The 20,093-nt window shown below is 40.8% G+C and overlaps 3 protein-coding genes across 9 annotated transcripts; 1 reads left to right on the forward strand and 2 right to left on the reverse strand.

The window, feature by feature from the left end:
• Nucleotides 1–447: 447 nt before the first annotated feature.
• LOC115692684 (uncharacterized) lies at nucleotides 448–8,926 on the reverse strand. The gene is given in 15 exon segments (XM_030619621.2): nucleotides 448–1,074; nucleotides 1,155–1,212; nucleotides 2,045–2,136; nucleotides 2,887–2,929; nucleotides 3,166–3,205; nucleotides 3,351–3,421; nucleotides 3,511–3,814; nucleotides 4,437–4,625; nucleotides 5,393–5,529; nucleotides 5,630–5,742; nucleotides 6,513–6,625; nucleotides 8,072–8,139; nucleotides 8,468–8,569; nucleotides 8,572–8,632; nucleotides 8,634–8,926. Coding segments are annotated over 15 exon segments (2,007 nt in total). The 5' UTR covers nucleotides 8,898–8,926; the 3' UTR covers nucleotides 448–722.
• Nucleotides 8,927–9,857: 931 nt separating this feature from the next.
• On the forward strand, nucleotides 9,858–12,611 carry LOC115692685 (cytoplasmic 60S subunit biogenesis factor REI1 homolog 1). 2 transcript variants are annotated; one of them, XM_030619623.2, is made up of 5 exons: nucleotides 9,858–10,052; nucleotides 10,904–11,491; nucleotides 11,595–11,764; nucleotides 11,941–12,159; nucleotides 12,302–12,611. In XM_030619623.2, the coding sequence occupies exons 1-5, from the start codon at nucleotides 9,948–9,950 to the stop codon at nucleotides 12,462–12,464; spliced, it is 1,245 nt and encodes a 414-aa protein (XP_030475483.1). In that variant the 5' UTR covers nucleotides 9,858–9,947; the 3' UTR covers nucleotides 12,465–12,611. The 2 variants fall into 2 exon arrangements, with proteins under 2 accessions (XP_030475483.1, XP_056162609.1); XM_056306634.1 differs by lacking the exon at nucleotides 9,858–10,052 and adding an exon at nucleotides 10,342–10,467.
• An 887-nt stretch (nucleotides 12,612–13,498) lies between these two features.
• LOC115692681 (uncharacterized) lies at nucleotides 13,499–19,813 on the reverse strand. Of its 6 annotated transcripts, none has more exons than XM_030619614.2 (14): nucleotides 19,656–19,813; nucleotides 19,381–19,478; nucleotides 19,200–19,294; nucleotides 18,516–18,680; nucleotides 18,002–18,214; nucleotides 17,715–17,792; nucleotides 16,711–16,875; nucleotides 16,391–16,632; nucleotides 16,174–16,284; nucleotides 15,588–16,075; nucleotides 14,815–14,983; nucleotides 14,287–14,526; nucleotides 14,061–14,195; nucleotides 13,499–13,943 (listed from the first exon to the last, which is right to left on the reverse strand). In XM_030619614.2, exons 3-14 carry the CDS (start codon nucleotides 19,288–19,290, stop codon nucleotides 13,812–13,814), a joined length of 2,229 nt encoding a protein of 742 aa, XP_030475474.1. In that variant the 5' UTR covers nucleotides 19,291–19,294; nucleotides 19,381–19,478; nucleotides 19,656–19,813; the 3' UTR covers nucleotides 13,499–13,811. The 6 variants fall into 6 exon arrangements, with proteins under 6 accessions (XP_030475474.1, XP_056162606.1, XP_056162604.1 ...); XM_056306631.1 differs by having other exon boundaries at nucleotides 16,391–16,620; nucleotides 19,656–19,812; XM_056306629.1 differs by having other exon boundaries at nucleotides 19,381–19,586; nucleotides 19,656–19,801.
• Nucleotides 19,814–20,093: the final 280 nt, after the last annotated feature.

Consider the following 20,093-nt stretch of genomic DNA (forward strand, 5'->3'; position numbering starts at 1 on the left):
CTACTGCTATAATGCTAGTAAACTGATATACTCGCATGCCGTGTGAGTGATACCTATTTGTCCACAAGACAATTTAGCAAAATTCCAGCTGCTCTCGGGAGAGCACTCTCCCACCCAAAGCATCCTCGATTTTCAATGTGGACGATTAAATACTGACATCACAGGCAAGATGACATAAAGTAGAAGAAAAATGGACTGATTGATCCATCGAAGAATGATTTATGTGCAAATGCTTTTCGGGCATACAATAGAAGGTCCCAATATGTTATGAACAGCATATCATTCACCATCATCTTTCCTTCCATTCGTAAACAATTATCATCTCCAAAGGAATAGGAACACTTCCTTTTCCTATCCACCACCTATTCCTTATAGCATTAGAAAGGCCGATTTATCAGTAGATGAAGCACTCAAGTACGTGTCAATTTTTTTAGAGTAAACGAAACATTAACATTTTGCAACGCCTCTTCTATAAAATTTATGAAGTGGAAACATTTCTTCCCTACTGAACCTCTCTACCCAGCGGCAGCGAAAAAAGAAACAGGCCAATTTGGAGAGCCCCAACAGGGACAAAATACGGACTAAAAAGAGAAAAAGATCACAAAGATCTGCTCACAGAGCAGACAACTTGAAAAAGGGCTGCCCGGTATTAACCTATCCTACCATTCAGTGCCCTTAATCTAAATTACAACAATAAAAAAAGCTAAATACAAGTTCACGACTTAATTTTGTTTTCCCCGTCCTCTGCCCCTCCTGCTGTATCTGGGTTGCTTTCTTCCTTCTTGTTTCTCATTCACAATGCGTCTCTTACCTGTGCCACTGTATTTTTCATGTGGTTGAGTAAGGTCCTGAGAGAATTCCTCATACTGCATGTTAGCATTGTTTTGGGAGCCAGTGGCAACACCATCAATCTCGCAACTCTCGTTTACATTTGGGACCTCAATAGAAGTTTCACTGAGGAGCTCACACGTCTCCTCCGCATGGGGAGACGTAGGAATGCTCGGTCCAACAGGTGTAATCTCCTCATCGTACGACCTATGATTTTCATGTTCTGGTTCCAACCCAGCTGACAAGCTACCAGGGGAGGCATAAAATTTCAGTCATACTGACCTGATATATGCATCACCAAAAAGAAAGGTCAGGTAGGGGCTCACCTTGCTCCAGAAGCAGGGAAACCATTTGCATCCACTGAACCTCCAGTTTGAGCCGCTTCTGTAAACATTGAAGAGACATTAACAGGTCAAGATTTTCATTGGTCTTCATGTGGAGCGAGGAGCTAAAACTTTCAGGAAAGTTTTTATTCTTCATAAGCACAGACTTCACAAACTGGGATCACATTCAAATAAACTAAACAGATCCACACTAAACCAACAACCGGGAACTGAAAAGGAGGCAACACTCAAAATAAACCATCTGAAATTCCCAAAACGACAACGGAACATCCTGAAGCAGATGCAACTCAATGATCTGTACGGGTCAAGCTAAAAAGCCATCTATAAGCTAAAAGCCTAATGCCAAAAATCTTGAACAGAGCTCAAGCATTTACTCTGATTAGTCCTCTACTTTCTAACTGAGCAGTAAAGACGAGACTGTTGGTTGGAACTCCTTTTCCTCCCACAATAGAACAGCATGAAACTAATTCTGAATAAAGGTAACCCTTAATCAAGCTCTTTGAAAATGCTTGCAATCAATATCATGACATTGATTCCCAATAACTCCAATTTTTAAGTCATTTTGCATCTTTTAGAGTACAAGTTTTATACCCAGTCACTATTGAAACGAACAGTAGGACATGAGATGAAGCGTAATCACACTGTGCAAACCCACTAAATGATAGTTGCAATTTTGATAAATTTATTGGAAGTAAAATGCTTGACAATAATCCCTGTAAAGATGCAGAATTGATTCTGCTGCAAGTAGACAACTTCAAGTTAACATTTCACTAAATTCCTCATGCGCAATCACAAAAAGTTCAAAGAACTAAGTAGCTCACCCAACCAAACTTATGCATAATAATTCGTTAAGACCACATGCATGGACATACCAGGTATGCTCATCCTCATTGAACCACCATCTTGCTGACTAAATCCATTGATGTCCTTGGGACCATCACGAACACCAGTACAACCAGCACCACTGTGAACAAAATAACATGCAGATAAGAATAATAAAGAGAATATGAACGAGGACTGACTAGAAGATGAGATCCTCCTCGAACACATATAGTTAGGTGATGACAATCTAACTTCTCATCAGTTAAAAATACATGACAGAATTACACCACGGTGCACATGGAGCTATGTACTTCATGCCTACAAACATACAACAAATACTTGCAAGTTGCACCATAGCTCAACACATGTATAAAGACTGCTTATACTAAAGCTTATCGAGCCAAAACAGGAGCAATCTACCTTTCACTCCATTTTTTCACAGAAATAATTTAACAATGAGGTAGTCCAGATGTCATTCCACAATTCTCAAATGGTCCTTTGTCAATGTGTCACATTATATAGGTAATAGAAAGCATGAGCTACTGGAAGATTTTCCCACGAACAGAATAGTATCATGCAGAAAGCATCTGACATAGAAGCTTGTATGAGCAAGAGGAATGACAGAATGATGACTTCCTCAAGCTCTCACGAAATAATGTTCGAATGCAAAACAAAATGCTCCTGCGAGTAATAACTATTCATTAAACAGAATAGTAGACATGAGCTGCACCTTTTCAGCTTTTTCTGCTTAAAAATATGTCCACACAGTGGTTGACACACATTAAACTATTCAAAATTGAAGTAACAAGAATAAAGAGGCAATCAGAGGGACGACTATATGGAGAGGCTAAAAGTAAAATGTCGAGACAACGACCAAACAGAAAGAGATTACCTATCTAGAACAGTCTCAGTATCTCTTGAGCGGTCCTGCAGACCTAAATTAAAAACTATATGCAGTTAATACTAATTGGTGGTAATACACATATTTACTTACATGAGTACTAAATTTTAAAAGGGTACAGAAAAGAAAAGGCCAGATGATAGCTGCAGATGCAAACAAACCACAGTTCTAGTAAAGATTGTTGAAAAGATATATGCAACCAGGCACGCTGCAATAGCACGAATCTAGCATAATAATACAAAAACAAGTAGATGAGATTTAAGACAGAACCTCCTTTTCCTTCAGTCATGGCCAGATCTCCTTCCAAATCCTTCAAAGCATCAAGCAAGCAAAACATCCAACATGCAGTAAGTCACTTTGCACCATTAGAAAGATCCATATATTAAGCAACTTACGGTACATATAATTTAGGAAAAGGAAAACTCTTTATTCCTCACACAAAACCCACAAAGTACCTTAATCTGTTCAGAAATTAAAGCAGGAGGAGAAGGTGACACTCTCTCTTGCAGATCATCTTGTGCTGTTGCTGAGATTGAAGCAGAAACGGATACCATAAAATGGTCTCTATTTGAATAAATTATAATTGAAAAGCTTGATGTTCACAAGCCTTTATACCTGATGGCTGACAAGCAGCTTGTGGGTCAGGCAGCTCCAAAGATGCATCAACCAATAATGCAGAGCCAGACATTCTCTCTCCCACGACATCTGCTAGGTTACTGCCCAAAAATGAGCTATGACTGCTTTCATGTCCAGATCCAGACCAATCAATTTTTGTCAAGGATGTTTCCCTCAGAGTGGATCCAAAATCAACTCTTTTGGAAGATGAAGCCTTTAGCAATTCTTCTGTTGCCTTTGATCGCACCTTCCTTATTTCCTCTGAAATGTTCCATGATCCACTGATAGGTGAATCCCTTTTCAGCTGCATTTAAGTTGGAAAAAAAAGTGTCAGTGATTAGAATGCAGTCAAGAAAAGAACACCCGTATCACACCACAGTGCAGAAGAAAAACAAGAGCCTTTTCACGTATTTACGAGTCCTTTTCATACATATATGTGACAAACTAAATCCAAGTTGCCTCCTCTATAAGAAACTGACAACCGAGTATAAAACAACAAAAGTGAGAGTGTTAAATCTTTCCTTTATTTCAGTTATCAATGCTTTGCTGCATAATAACTGTTCTAATAACTGGAACTTTGTTAAAGTGATGGTATATGCCATTTTAAAGTTAACTTATAATACTTGCTTCTTCTTCAACTGCATGTCCTAAAATTAGTTGATGCAATTTCAAAAATTAAAAGAGAGTAAACCATTAGACAAGTCCTATCTCCACTGTTTAAAAGGATTAAACAGTTCAAAAGAGCTCTATCAATAAATTGCCCTCCAGTAATCATTGGTTCATTCATTAGGCAACTCTCACACATATTCCTCATAATAAGGCCTAATACACTAATTAACAATGTCAACAAAGAATATACAGCAGTGTCCTTTCAACCTCTGAAAAAAAGCAAGCTAAAATATTGCCCCAGGACACAGATCCCTAACCTGAAGCTTTGATGGGGATAAGGAGTTTCCACCTATTGAAAACAGTGTATCTTCCTTGGAAAACTGCATCCTCACTGGCGAGGCACATCTTTGCTCAGCAGTATTAAAGCATGGAGAGGCCCATGGAGGACGTGCACTCATATATGACTTGGCTACATCCACTGGTGAGCCAGTTTCGCCTTCAATAACCTGGACCAAAAGACAAATTTCAGATGTAACACCCCATTCAAGTCGCATGACAAGCAGCTGAGAACTTAAAAAAGGTAGTTAAGAATATAGTGGCGCACGAGAATGATATTGTAAACAACACGTTACATACAATGGCACACGAGAATGATATTGTTGATAACAAGATTGACATACAGTGGCATGTGAGACTGCTATCGTTGATAACAAAAATGTCATGATTCAAAGACACCAGAGTAAACTCATTTATATGCTTATTTCCTTGTTCCAATGTAAGAAAGATCTCATTGAGAATTCTACTCCCTTGAATGGCAATTACTATGAAACTCTCATGAGGCTCAGTCTTTATATCCTCATGCTGTGTGTAAATAAGGAAGAAGTCCACTCTATGATGCATAAAAGCAAGGTCACAGCATGATGGGCATCAACCGGCACTTCACTAGGGCTTAGGGGAAAAGATGCAGTTAGAGAGGTGAAATCGTCTAGCGAAAAGAATCATGTGAACTTCTGTCACATTAAAGGTAGAAACTACAAACTCATTCATGAGAAAGAGAAATAAAGAGAAGAAAATACTTTAACCAAAAACGAAACCACACGGTTCAAGCACATCAACACATTTTGAGACACTAAAACAACCCTGCAGATTATATCTTGCTGCATGAAACCACAAACATCGTATGATGTTTACACAATGTTTACCAAACAGAAAACCTCAGTACATGAAGATATTCTATCTGAAAGAAAAAGAACTGGATGAAAGGATCACCAACATGTGATGACCAACTAGGGTTTACACTGGGGGTTGCATTATCCAGATCCAACTCTGAATTTGATCCCAATTTCCTCTCCTGCAACCATTTCTTTGCTTCCACAACAGCTGTACTGCATAGATAAGGCATGTCTACATCTGAAACCAAAAAACAAAAAATATAAATCAAACTGCATGTTTTCACCAGGTTAACAATCATCCTCCTGTTGGGTCTCCAAACATCCTAAAATGGCAGTACCTCCAGAGTTTGCTCTGTTGTGAACACTCATCTGCCTACCCTCTCCATCTAAGCTGATGGGAGCTTCCACTACTCTAGATTTGATGATGCTAGTTAATCTGTCATATTCTTCCCTGTAAAGGAATCATCAATCTCAGTATTATGGATAAACCCTACATAGCATGAAGAACAATTTATTTTCAAAATAAATCAAAACAATACTGGAAAGTTCAAAAGTGGTTCAAAACTTAAAACCTAGGAACATCTAACAGATCTAATCACTAGTCTTCCCTAGGAATATGGGGCGAATCGCGAATGTGTTTATACTTCCTCATTGAGAAGATAAAATTTCTTTTCTTTATTTGATAAATGAAGAGATTTCATTAAAAACAGTAGCAAGATGGCACTGCCCTTTGTATGTGGCCTGTAAATAACTGACTAAATTCTTTCCTCAACATATGCTGTATTATTCTGGTTCAAACTCACCGCCCTCTCTCTCTCTCTCTCTCCCTCCACAAACTTATAAGTACACTATGAGGCTAAAACATGGTGAGAGTAGGATCAGAAACTGGACAGTGAGGAGCAAAAGCATTATCTACACTGTATCATTGCATTGTACACAAATATCATTAAAAAAAAATACTTTCCATTTAGTGAGCTAATTAAATTAGCGCTCCAAAAGGAACATGAACTTAATGGAATTCACACGTATACTAGATGGTATTGATTCCTTATTAGTCCTAGCACTTGGTGCTGAGAAACACCAATTTAACTGAAAAAGGAATAGTTTCTGAAAGTATTGCTCACGAAGAAACATGGAGAGAAAGTAAAACCTCTGTGAGGTGGATGCAACACACTAAATACTAGACTTAAAAAATGGACAAAAAACAAATCCTTCAATTACCGAGAGAAAGTCTCCTGCAAAATTAACTTCTCAATTAAGTATTTTGCTCCAACCTTTCCCACATTTACTGGGGCCTCCGTCCTTGGTTCTATCATTTCTGATGACAGATTCTCCTAAAAAAGCAACAATCAGTATTAATCCCATTATGGCTCAACCTTTGCCATAAAAAAGATAAATAGAAAGACGACATATTCTATCAGAAGAATTATTGAATGTATAATGTAAAAGGACCAGTCATGCGATCAGTATTGTACATTGTAACTTTGAAATGGATGGTTATGCTAAAGAACACCAAGCCATGAACAATGTTTTAGAATCATACTGGCGAAAGAACCAGTCATGCTTCCAGGGTGCCGTTTAAACGATTAAACATGCCAACTTATTTATAAAAATTGGACAACGTAAAAGATATAAGCATAACTATAACAAGTGATACCAACCATGCCAAGGCAAAATGGCAAGGAAGCATTCTTAAATTCCATGAGGTTGCATAATTGTGTCTCCCTTGCCACCAACTAGTGCATTTTAATGGAAGTAAAGCTCAAATACAAGTAATAAACAAATTGTTCGACATGCAAATGCATATGCTTGTGTTGAACAACCGTTCTCCAAAAATACTTGTATTGTAAGGAATTGTGCCCATTATGCATATCATGCATATAATTAAACAATCCTTGCATGTAAACTAGAACTTACAAATGAAAGATAGGATAAGGACGGCACCATATCCATGAGATAACAAGGCACTAGAACACAATATTAGGAAAACTATCGAATAACGGTATCAGGGAGTGTTGGGATTCAAACTCTAACACGAGTTCCACAAAATAAATATTTTTCGCAAAAGAGCCAACATTCTTAAGAGCTTGTACGAAAAGTGAAGCTTGACCTAGTGGTCTCGACCATGAGATGCTTTCCTAGGTGTCACAAGTCCCATGCCCGCCATTTCAACTTAGATTTCAATTTCAAAATGGTCCAGATTTAATAGAAACAGGTTGATCGGTTGAACCAGGTAAACCCAATTTCAATAGGCTTAGCCAAGTTGAGCTTTAAGTTGTGAAAGAAATAATATAGGACCAATAAAAGCGTGCTTATAAACACTCTCGTGATGGACAAACAAATTAATATGTTGCATCAATGTGAGCGGCAACGAGAAAATTTCACTGCGTTTAGCAAACCACGACCTCCAAATGGTACATCAAATAAAGCTCTAATTACCCTTCCCTTAGAATCACAGAGAATCTGCCAACGAGATTCTATCAAAAACTGTAAGATGACATATTGTCAATAGGGTGTGGGTACATGCTTTACCCCATGCTTCATTTACTCTTGAATAGATGGGCAAATAAAAAATGCATCATAAACCTAAACCAAGGTCCAAATGTTCACAAGTTTAGAAAAGCGAGCTTCGTCGTTGACAGGTAAAGTAAGGATACATGCGGCAGCAAAACACATATCTATGCAAAGATCCAATAATTATTTCTAATGAGATTTTCTTTCAACTTAATTTTCCAAACTGTCAAACATGCTATGGTGAAGAAAAAAGATTGAATAGTGACCTTATGCAATTCGATGGCCCCAAGGGAAGAGGCGCCAAGGTCATTGTCGTTAGACTCAATATCATCATCTGCACCGAAAAAGAAAATGACCCGCTTAATCAAACTCAAGAGGATGTGGTGCAGTAACAAGCTACCGAAGAACCAGGCGTACAAGCAGCGTATCCCCATTACGTATACGTAGAAGACATATATCCAGCACACTCATCAGAATACGAGTATACAAGGATGCTCAACTAATACGCATGCTTAAGTTTTGGCATTGGCGCAAACAAAGAGACCTTCCCTAACGTCACCATCTTCTACAAAAAAAAGAAAAAAAATCCAATCCTCGCATATCGTAAAAACAAGCAATAATGCAATAATCCCTTCCCCATTCGCAGGAAAGTGGGGGCATACCAGAATCGGAGGCAGCGCCGGAGGAGGAGGAGGAGGAGGAGGAGGACTCGGGGCCGAAGACGGAGGAGATGACCTTGCCGGCGCCGGAGGCAATGAGGCGAGTGGGGGAGAGGATGAGCTTGGAGAGCCAGTTAGGGTTTCGAGGGGGCGAGTCGGGGTCGGGGTCGGGGTCGGTGACGGGGGCGGGGCGGTCGTAGGGGGTGGCGGGGCGGCGGGAACGCCGGGGGCGGAGGATCTTGCCGCCGGATCCGCCGCGAGATCTGGGGATGGAGGCCATGTCCGTCGCGGAGCTTCTCCTGCCTCTCTCTCTCTCTCTCTCTTTCCTCCTCCGTTTGGTGGAGGAGTGTGTTGTGATTGTGTGGGAGAGAGGGGAAACAGGGGTGGGGGGAGAATGGTTATTGTGGTGCTGCCACGCACGTTCGTTCCCCATTTTGTAGCGGTTCGAACTGAAATTCGATTCTCTGCGAAATTCAATGCACAAAAAAAACACCAAAACTCATTACTCTTCTATTCCCCCTCAATCAATGACCACCGACCACAACTACAGCAGCAACAGCAACACTATGTCGTCTGAAGAATATATTAAAACCCCCCCTTCATAGCATGTCGTGCTTGACATTCCACGATGTCACATTCACGTGCAAAATGTGAAAGACACACCTCGAATATTATGCCTTTTGTCCTAATAGATCGGACCCCGACCCCCTCCTTCTTGTGTAGACCCAACACCGACATAGACATGGTGCGTGCGTAGGTGTGGTTATAGCATGATCGATACTAAGTTTGGTGTACAACTTTCTTTAGATTATAAAGTAATGTGCTTGATTGTTTAGTAGGTGTTGGGACACGATTAGACCTGATAAAAGGATGGGCCGAGCCAGGTCGAAAATAGTCCGGCCCAAATTAGCCCATTTTAACCCGGTTTTAACTGATTTCCATGCAATACATATCTCGTGACCCATATTCGACTCGATTCATATTGCTATAACACTTATCAAAACTAAGGCGAGAGCACGAAAAGTGAGCAAGCACGAAATCGACTGAAGAGAAAACTATATGGAAGATAGGTTGGGTTTAACTAAGTTGTAAACTATCTAATACACATTCTAAATCCATTTATGACCCTTTTACCGAATATATCTAACCCAAATAACAACCCGACCCATCAATATATGGGTTAAGAAATCGGCTTATGACCCACGAGTCTAGTGCCGGGACATAAGCTATCAATCTTTTAGGATAACTCGAGATGGGCTCAGCGGCGGCCCAGGAAGGGAAGATGAGAAGTGGGCCGGAGCACGTCACCCGGTGCGTCCTGCGCCAACCATCGCCGCCGCCGTCACTGACTGGCAATCCGCCGTCGTCTCGCCCTCCCTCCTCCGCACCCCGCACAAACGAAGCCATAAATACAAGAAGAGCCTAGGGTTCGAGTAATCTTGTTTCCTTTGGCGAGCGGGCGTATCGCAGAGGCGGGAAAAATATGCCGGGCCTGACCTGCAACTCCTGTAACAAGGAATTCCAAGACGATGCCGACCAGAAGCTCCATTACAAGTCCGAGTGGCATCGCTACAATCTCAAACGCAAGGTCCCTCCCTCTCTCTCTATATCCATCTTCGATCTCCCCTCGCCGTCCTTACGTTGTTATGGAGGAGCATGGCGATGTCTTCTTCTTGATTTCAGCTAAAAGGCAGCGTGCTTTAAGCTCGAATCTTGGTCATCCGTCTCGACGGCCTTGTCGTTCGAAAGAATGACTCCCTGTACCTGATGCCTTTCTGGGTGGCTTCGGGTTTGGAGTCTTTCTCAACCCAATATGTGAATTTGTATTGTTTGGAGAAGATGACAGGGGCATCTGTTTCTTTGGGTGTTTCATGGTTAAGCAGGATCCCTTTATCTAATTTCAATATTGATAGCCGCAAAGGGAAATTGGGTCGGTGATCCCCCTGTTCGTTAGCTGGACTTTGTTTCTCTGTGTGAAGAACAATGACATCTGGCTTAAGGGCGTATGTTGTTTGCACTATTTGCATATGCCATTCTTTGCGTTCCGTTTGTTCGAAAGAGAGCGAAGTTCGTTTTCTAGCGTCTCATTCTTACGAGTACCGACCTCAGCAGCTTCAGTGCGAGGCGAATGGGACATGGGAATGATCTTCACTTGAGAGCCGTGGCCTATTTAAAAATGCTGTTAGAGGTTTCTGCTTTGCCATTTCCTGCTGGGCTATTTAAAAGTGCTATTTGAACCAGTGCTTCCTTAGTGTATGTGATGTCTGGCTTATCACAGATCTCTTGATACTTGTGATTCTGTACCATCTTTCAAGTCCTTTCTATAATACCTTTTCAATCGAAAAGTCATATAACAGTAGGTTGAGATTCGCGACAAACTATTCCTACCTGCATGAATAACTTTAAATCAAACACGACCTGATGTGTTGAATTTGTCAGGTTGCTGGGGTTCCAGGAGTGACGGAGGCTTTGTTTTTGGCTAGGCAAGCTGCACTGGCACAAGAGAAAAATAAGTCCAGTCATACTCCAATGCTCTATAGCTGTGGCATTTGTGGCAAAGGATATAGAAGTGATAAAGCACATGCTCAACATCTCCAGTCGCGAAGCCATATCCTGAGGGCTTCGCAAGGGTTGAACCTTGAAGATGGGGAAAACACAGTTATTAGACCACTACCACCTCGTGTTCAGAAGAGGCCCACTCCACAAAAGGAGTCGGGTATTGCAGAAAGCGAAGATAGTGAAGATGAGTGGGAAGAAGTGGATTCGGAGGATGACTTGGTTGGGGAAGCTGCAAACTCTTTGCATGAACTGAATGTGAATGAGCTGTCCACCGACCATATAATGGAAGATGGTGATGATGGTGATGATTTCTGCGAAGTGGATCCATCATGCTGCTTTATGTGTGATCTCGAGCATAATGGCATAGAATTGTGTATGGTTCACATGCACAAGCAACATGGGTTCTTCATCCCTGATGTTGAGTATTTGAATGATCCAGAAGGACTTCTTACATACCTTGGCCTTAAGGTATGATCTCCAAAAATTGTGAAAAGCATGCTGCTTCAAGTAGTTCTGTTTCTTAAAATTTTTGGCTCATTTCTTATCTAGTTTGTACTTCACCCACAAACAGGTGAAAAGGGATTTAATGTGTTTGTACTGTGATGAGAGGCGTCATCCCTTCAGCAGCTTAGAGGCAGTTAGGAAACACATGACAGCAAAAAGTCATTGCAAAGTTCACTATGGAGATGGTGGTGATGATGAGGAAGCAGAGTTAGAAGAGTTCTACGATTATAGCAGCAGGTTGTATTCCCTCATAGATCTCTACTTCTATGTCATATGTTGACACTCGATCACCTTTTCGGAGAGGTGCCTTGACTTATTATTGTGAAGGCATTTTATAGATGATTATATTGTGATAGTTCTCATATCTCTCCATTAATCTGTCTATTTCTGTTGTATTTCCACTCTATCTACAGCTATGTGGATGAGGATGGGAAACAACTGGTTGCCTCAGGTGATGTGGGAAATTCTGTAGAACTTGGAAGTGGTGGATCTGAACTCGTCATTACCAGAAGATCAGATGGTGGAGTTGCAACCAAAACACTTGGCTCACGGGACTATTTGCGATACTACCGCCAGAAACCCCGTCCATCGACTGGGAATGATGCAGCAATTACTGCTGCACTGGCCTTGAGGTTTATCCCAACCCATCCTCCCGTTCTGTCTCTACCACACAAGCACACTCTCCATACTTGCTTTTGAAATTCTTGATGTTGGCAGAGAAACGAGAAAATTTTAAATAAAGACTCATGGTGGTATGCTATCCCTGATGTTCAGGTACAGGAGTATGGGATTAACTACAACTGTACAGTCAAGAGAACAGATGATCAGGCTGAAGGTGATGAGAGCGATGAATCGATCAGGAGTGGAGGCTATGCGCACCAAAATCGGGATGAAGAGTAATGTCATAAGAAATCTGCCGAAAAATGTTCCACATTAGGAAAGGGGATTTTGTGTATCTGTCATGTTTTTCATGGCCTAGTATACACAAGTATGTAAATTTCCCTTAAGAAATCAGGCTTTCTGCCTTTTGGTGCAAAAGGATCTTTATTTCTTAATACGACATTGAGCAGTATCTGATTTTCAAGGCTGTTTCAACTCTGTTGCTCTTATAGAGCTTCTTATACTTAGATGAACGAGGACACTTGGATGAATATATGATCTTTCTTTGTAACTTGTGATGCTAAAGAGCAATATATGTCCTGATCAGTTGTGTCGCATAAGAATGGTAGTGATATTTAGCAGTGTGATCGAGTAGTGTCGCGCGGTTAAACTTTGGATTGGCTGGGGTCTGATAATTACACGAAATGCAGAAAGGTGGCTTTGATTTTCTTGTCTGACTAGATAAAACAGAATTCATACTTCTATGATATTGTATAAACTGGACATCACATCCGATAGTAATGGAGAGAAGTGAATATACTTTATGAATATATCTACTTACTGCCTGAAGCAAGCAAGAAGGACCGCAACACCGAACAACTGATACAATGGACAATGTCGAGCCAGATTGCACCACTCATGCTGCCAAACTCAGTTTAACAGGGTTGGAGACTTGGGACTGGCTCTGTGTCCTGTCCAACTCGGTTTGAATTGGTTTGAAGCCTCGTTATGTATATCTTGACAACAAACCAAGACGATTGCTCTATACCGTGTTCTATACAGTTCGCATGATATAAGGCTAAACGAAGTTGCAACTGAGAGTCCGACATGTTTGTGGAGATCATACAATATTTGGCACAAGCAAAACTTCAACTGAGTTACATGTACCATGACTGAGATAGGGAACCAGTTCTAAAATTGGGTCCTGTTCTTCCACACCCTTTCCTTTCTTGTCGCAGACACCAACACAGTCATCTTCATCGCAACACATCAGTTCCGACTTCTCATTATCATTGATTTCAACAATAGTCCATAAAAGTTTTCCCACATATTTCGTCTTGACAAAGACTTGAAAACTGCACGAATGACAACTTGAAATAATAGATGATTTCTTTCCTCGATAATATTTTAAAGAATGAATAAATACTACATGTTTCATTAGGATTAGGCTCTACACTATAACACATTCCAGCTCCTCATTGCCTCCACATGCAATGGCCAATCCTCTTTTAGCTACTGTGAACGTCTCTATCGTGTCCCATCAAGTTAACTGCTTCTCTGTATTATCTATATTTTGCAACTTGTCCCACTATCATCCATTAAAACTGATGTGTTACTCAACACCGTTGCCGTTACTCAATTGTAAAATTTGCCGAAGAATACAAATTATTTACTTCTGAAAATGCTATGGTTCTTTCTCAATTACTCGAGTAACAATTCCTACGGCTAGAGTTCTCCCCAATGCTCTTAAGGAGACCCTTCCAAGAGCTTTACAGCTCGAAAACTCTTCTGCACAAACTGGTCCTTGCAAAACCACCTGAATGTACAGATAATTAGAAAAAGATATGTTTATAAGACCTCGGAGCATATTGTTCAGCTACCAATGGGTCAAAATTTTCAAGAATAGATGAAAACTGTAGTAATCCAATTTCACCTCAATAACTGCGCTCTGCTTTGCAAGGAGACACCGCGGTGCTTTCTTCATCACCTTGCCAGTCTTAGGATCGAGCAATGACACCATTTTATCAACTCTGGCTGCTTCCTTTGCATGGTGAATATGAAATTCCAACTTCCCATGCCGAACAAGAATATGATAAGAGTTTCAGCACCAATATTCGCAGAAAGACCAAAGCCAAAACTTGCAACTACCATAAAGTTACCTGAGAACCGATTAGAATGGGGGAAGCACCATCCAAGACGAGCACTTTCAGCTCCAGATGCTTGGTAATGGAAATCGGGAAATCAGGGTGACAAAGGACCCCGCCGGATATCACTTGGCTCGTATCAATTCCCTGAAGAACCACAGCAACATTATCCCCAGTTCTTGCGATTGCACATGGCCGAGAGTCACGTTCCAAAGACCTGACTGTCCCCATATCCCGTGATGGCATGACGAGAACCTGGTATTTAACACAAAGTTAGGTTAGGGCTTGCAATTCCAGGGATGTACAACTACTCCACCTGGTCCATTAAATCCAGAAATCTATTATCCAACTTGATGACAACCTCTAACAATGTCCAGATGGAGCAGAAAAATGATGTTGGTAGTCATGACTAATATAAAAAACCCCTGTATTGACTACTTAAGATCTAAACCTCAAGCAGATCTTAAGGTTTTCACCAGTACAAAGATGCTTTAAAGCTTCGACTGTACTTTCATCTCAATTTGTTAAAATCCTGTTGTGTACCTTCACTCCACTTCGAAGAGCTCCAGCTTCCAATTTCCCACAAGCAGAGACCTGCCCCATCGTAGGTGATTTAATAACATCACATATGGGCATGACTAGAGGTTTCGAAATGTCCCTGGTTGGAGATTGGAGGGAGTCGATAGCATCCAACAAGTATGGTCCCTTATACCTGCATACCACCAAACCAGGAATTTCATAGTTAGTAACTCAACTATGATATGACTTCAAATAGGACAGCACCATTGAACATCCCCTGCCATGTTGGATGCTTGGTTCCCTGAGGCTTTGAGTTAACCAATGTCATAAGATAAACAGAAGGGGCAAGGGCCAGATTCAGCAAACAAACTCATAGAAATCTAGCCGTCGAGGATTGCATAATGGTTATTGCTGAAGCAGCGGTGGGTAAATTTCCCCAACATATTCGAATGCCGCAAAAAAGTAGAAAAAGAAAAGTTGGCCTGATTCATCTGGTCCAAGCTCAGAGAAAAGGAAAAACTTGATGTGAGAAGTAGTGTCTAAACGGCCAATCCAAGGTTAATGGACATTATCAATTGGACTGGGTCAAACCAGGTCCATACAGCAAAACAGGACTGGACCAAGTTTTGTTCTTGGTCGAACTGGACCAATTTTGGCGTATGGACCTTCATTCACCGCGTATTAACTCTCTGAACCAGATATCTGTATTCTTTCAGCATCAGAGTCACCAAAATTAATTGCCTCCCCAGCCCATGCTACAACTGTAAGATGTCAAGAACCAGAACAAGGATACTAACCAGGATAACAAACGAACATCTGAAGGAGCTGAGACCAGATTTTGATTTTCCATGGCACTCAGAGGAATCCATAATACTGATGAGTCCCTAAAACCACTAGACCGGAGAAATGTTCCAAGTTGCTTTTTGATCAAATCGAATCTATCCTTTGAATACTCCACGATGTCCATTTTATTAACTGCAACAATAAGTTGATCTACTCCAAAGCTTCTGATAAGCTGCGCATGCTCTTTAGTTTGGCCCTTACTACCGTCCATGCCAGCTTCAAAAGAACCAATGGACGCATCAATAACGAGCAATGCGGCATCAGCTTGTGTGGCTCCTGATATCATATTTGGAACAAAATCCTTGTGCCCTGGGGAGTCCAGCACAACAACACGATATCTTTTGGTATCAAAATAAGCAACAGCCACCGTCATGGTTATTCCCCTTTCCCTTTCCTCTGGGCTCTCATCCAATGCCCAAGCATAAGCAAAGGACCCCTTGCCCTAACAGGGGAAATAGAAGTAAAAGACACCAGATTTGAGACTGACCGGTAATCACATATGTAAATGGAAGCATTCTAAATATATGGAAGTGACGATACCTGTAGTTTGGCCTCTTTTTCATGCTTGTGCATCTCCTTCTGAGATATTCGTCCCAACAGATGTAGAAGTCTACCTGAAAGTGTTGATTTTCCAGAATCAACATGCCCCACCTACAGAGGGATTTTAATAGAATGATTGCATTGAAATTTTTTTATAAACTTAGGATGAGCATATTGGAGTCTGTATCATGAGAATTAAATAAGAGTGCTGACTCACAATGGCGAGATTCAATTGACTCAATAAGCCATCTTCTGCTTCAGGGAGCATCCATTTTTCAGGTTTATACTGCCCCTGAGAAGTAGCTTTTCCAGTGCCATAACTATTGGAATTTCTACCTCTATCATTAACAGAGACACTGTCTAAACTACGCACAAGACTTTGCGGCTTGATCTCATCCATTGATAAAGTGTACTCAATCCCACCCTCTTGATAGCTTGATGAGGCACCTGCCATTTCATCTTTAGATTTTGGTTTACGTGGGTAGATGAGTTGCTAATGTCCAAATAACCAAGAATGTTTCGCAAAGGAAAAACTACCTGGATTTTTCGCTCTTGATCTTAGATTACGCTCTTCATCTTTTAATTGATTGTTCTCATTACCAGTGACATTTCTGCCCTTTGACATCATAAGAGATGAGCTATTTGACGATCTTGTGCTCATTGGAGCAGACATATTATCCTTCCTTACGGTGGTTGCACTTGCTGAAACCAAATCAGAGTTTCCAAGAATTTTATCTAACATACAAGAGACCAAGTATAACAAAATAAGCACATAAGTACACAAATGAAGATTATGCCCACTCATTCACTTCATAATTATGTGTCCCACAACATCAGAAACTTCACAGGGTCTCTGTCTGAAATTATTCATTCCATTCCACCAGGCAACTAAAGGCAGGGTAATGAGGCGTAAATGTGATTCCGCTGACTAAACTTTGGCCATAACATAATTACATTTTCTTTTCAACCGGTCTACCCATTAGATACCGACTTACCAAGTCACCATCACTGCATTTGGTATGGTAATGTTCTAGAAGACCATCAAATTGGGTCAATTTAAGCATTAACAAATTGCCATTTATCTTTCTCTAGCCATAGGGAGAATTTTAGTATGATAAAGATAAACAATGTAATCAACTCATTCCCTCTGGTACAGTAATGTTCCAGAAGACCATCAAATTGGGTTTACATCGCATTTGGTACAGCAATGTTCTAGAAGACCATCAAATTGGTAAACAATGTAGTCAAACTTACCATGACAATCATTATACAATTCGATTTTCTCCATATAACCTCTAAAGTAGAAACAATGCAAATATAGAAAGTTCAGAGAACACTTTCACCAGGAAGGATCACATTCATTGAACAAAGAAAAAGCATTCTTTCTAGGCCAAAAATAATAAGTCATTCTCTTAAAAATACAACAGATGCTAATGTTCTGGAGTAACTTCAGTTCTTTCCCACCTCAAAAAGAAGATCGCCAATGATCTGTTACTCAAAGTAGAAGGAAAAACTATTTAGGCCTGCAATTTAATGAATACCTTTTGCACCCATTTTGGAGGAACGCAATCCATTGGTGACAATATCATCTGGGGATGGGACATCAAATTTAAAAGGCACTGTAAACATATAGGATAAAGATTAGAGTGTACAGTGTGGTGCTCTACCATCCAAATGTTCCAAAAAGAAAAGAAAACTAGACAAGACTCCAGAAAAAGAATCAATACAGATAATTATAGAGGTTTCAGTTTTAAACTTTTAGCAACGTTACTAGACAATCCAAAAACAAGAAAAGGTGCTAAGTCTCTAAACCAAAACACATGCAGACCTATATTGACAGTTTTATGGGCATGAGTGTTAAATGCCTCGTGTAGCTTATCGAAGTTCCCATGCACATCAGCAAACTCATGTAAGATGGTGCGCTGTCCTGTCAAGGGATCATCATTTTGCTGTTGAATTAATGCAGCCCTTTTAGGTGTCTGATGGGGCAATGATTCAAATAGAGACCTGGCCATTTTGGATGCTCCAGAATCTTTACACACTGCATGAAAGAGATCTATGCTATAAAGGCACAATTAACTGGAAACAAAACACCACAAACAATAGCAGTTGTTGCAAATCTAAAAAGGCCCTCTGAATTCGCACCACAACTTCAACTCAATCACAACATGGTCTTCAAGCCCAAAGTACATGACACGAAATGCACCAAAAGACACATGAAAAGAGTCAAAGGGGACAAGAGAAGGTACACCATTCCCAACAAAGGATTAAAAAGCCGAATGTCAAACCATACAATAGCTAACTACTCAGAATGGCATGCCACTCCAAAAAAAATTACAAACCTGTTTTTAGGTCATTGCCATTGCTGATGCCACTCGGAGGCAAAGGATTTCGAAGAACCCCACAAATATCACATGAGGTCATGCTCTGTTCATTATCATAGGTACAAATGGAGCAACGCCAAACACCAGACCTGGTGGTCTCTTGGTTTGGCTTAGGTGAATTGCCTGTTTACAACAGAAAAAGCTTCAAGAAGCGACACCAGAAAAGAATTTCACCACCACAGTCATGTGACCCGGAGCTTGGCAAATACAGTAAAATACGTCCGAACAGTGAGATAGTTTTGCAAATGAAATACAAAACTACAAACCGCGTTACCTAATTTCACATCGGTGAAAGCATTTTAAACCGTGCCTTCGTCTATCTAACAACTTAAGCTTTCAGATAAGATGGCAGCAGTCTCGCTATTATTTCTAAAACCTGTATCTCTCGTCTAGGCAAGGCAACGGAAGAGTGGGGTACACCGACAAATGGGATTAAGGAAAGGAAAGAAAATGAGCCTAAAAATAGCCAATTCATGCGGTTACGACTTATATCCCAAGTGGTCTAGACAATTTCAGCACTAGGTCCTATCAAGAACCCTCAACAAAAAGGGACCATTTTCTTGTCAAGAAAAGATAGAGACAAGGAAATTCTTGCCAGGTTTCATCTAAAAAGGACTCTGCATTGAAGAGAAAAATGCTCACCATTATCTTCTACATCATAATCGATATCGTAGTCGTCGTAGTCGTCGTAGTCATCATCGTAATCAAAGCCGTAATTAACTTTGCGCGGCATCTTCCTGCCCAAAAAAAAGGGAACGAAACTGCATTGAGCTATCAAGAAACAAAGCTCAGACCAGAACAAGGGCAGACAGCAAAAAATTACCCAGGAACTTCGTTTCAAGACTTTCTCACAATCGCATCGGAAGTCGTTTCTTGCGCTCCCACACCTACTTAGCCCCTCCCCACGCACATGAAGCCGTGCTGCCAAAACGCAAAACGGGGCAAAGCGAAAAACTCTCAGCCGATTAAGCTATGCATCCGCCGCCCCTGTGTTTGGAGTTGGACGAGAAGAGCAGCGGCGAAGAGATTCTGGGATTCTTGATTCTTGAGCAAAAGCAAAGAGGAGAGGAACTTGCGCGAGAGCACGAAATCACTGACCTCGCAAGGCATGATCGGAGCGGAAGACGGGACGGGGCGGGACGAGATGGAGGATGCCTAACCTCTTCGCCGAGGCGAAAGCAGACCAACGGAGAATCTCTACCACACTGCACAACCTCTTCTTCTTCTTCTTCTTCTTCTCTCTTCTTCGTCCTTCTGTCTCTCTCTCTCTCTCTCTCTCTAGAAGCTGACTGCTTACGGAGAAGGATTTTCGGAGATCTCCTTCTTAGATTTTTTTACCTAGCTTTTGATATGATTTTATGCGGGAAAAAACCACCAAAAACCCCAAACTTTATCATCCGCGATACATTTACCCAAAATTTTTTTTGTGACACAAAAAATCCCAAATTTTACTATTTGTGACACATTTACCCCAATATACTGTAGCCTAGGGTATTTTAGTCTTTTTCCCTTTTTCTATTTTTTTTCTATTTTTTT

The sequence above is a fragment of the Syzygium oleosum genome, unplaced genomic scaffold, assembly GCF_021117445.2.
Source record: "Syzygium oleosum isolate NSW1041296 unplaced genomic scaffold, Sole_v2.1 Sole_v2.46, whole genome shotgun sequence".
NCBI lineage: Eukaryota > Viridiplantae > Streptophyta > Magnoliopsida > Myrtales > Myrtaceae > Syzygium > Syzygium oleosum.

Excerpts from the sequence above, each read along its gene's own strand:
- LOC115692681 (XM_030619614.2), bottom strand. The coding sequence starts at position 19,290 with ATGCCGCGCAAAGTTAATTACGGCTTTGATTACGATGATGACTACGAC. Across the intron at positions 17,793-18,001 it reads CCATAAAACTGTCAATATAG|TGCCTTTTAAATTTGATGTC; the intron begins GTCTGCATGTGT and ends ATATGTTTACAG. Across the intron at positions 16,285-16,390 it reads GTCAATTGAATCTCGCCATT|GTGGGGCATGTTGATTCTGG; the intron begins GTGAGTCAGCAC and ends ATCCCTCTGTAG.
- LOC115692685 (XM_030619623.2), top strand. The coding sequence starts at position 9,948 with ATGCCGGGCCTGACCTGCAACTCCTGTAACAAGGAATTCCAAGACGAT. Across the intron at positions 11,492-11,594 it reads TTACATACCTTGGCCTTAAG|GTGAAAAGGGATTTAATGTG; the intron begins GTATGATCTCCA and ends ACCCACAAACAG. Across the intron at positions 12,160-12,301 it reads ACTGCTGCACTGGCCTTGAG|GTACAGGAGTATGGGATTAA; the intron begins GTTTATCCCAAC and ends CCTGATGTTCAG.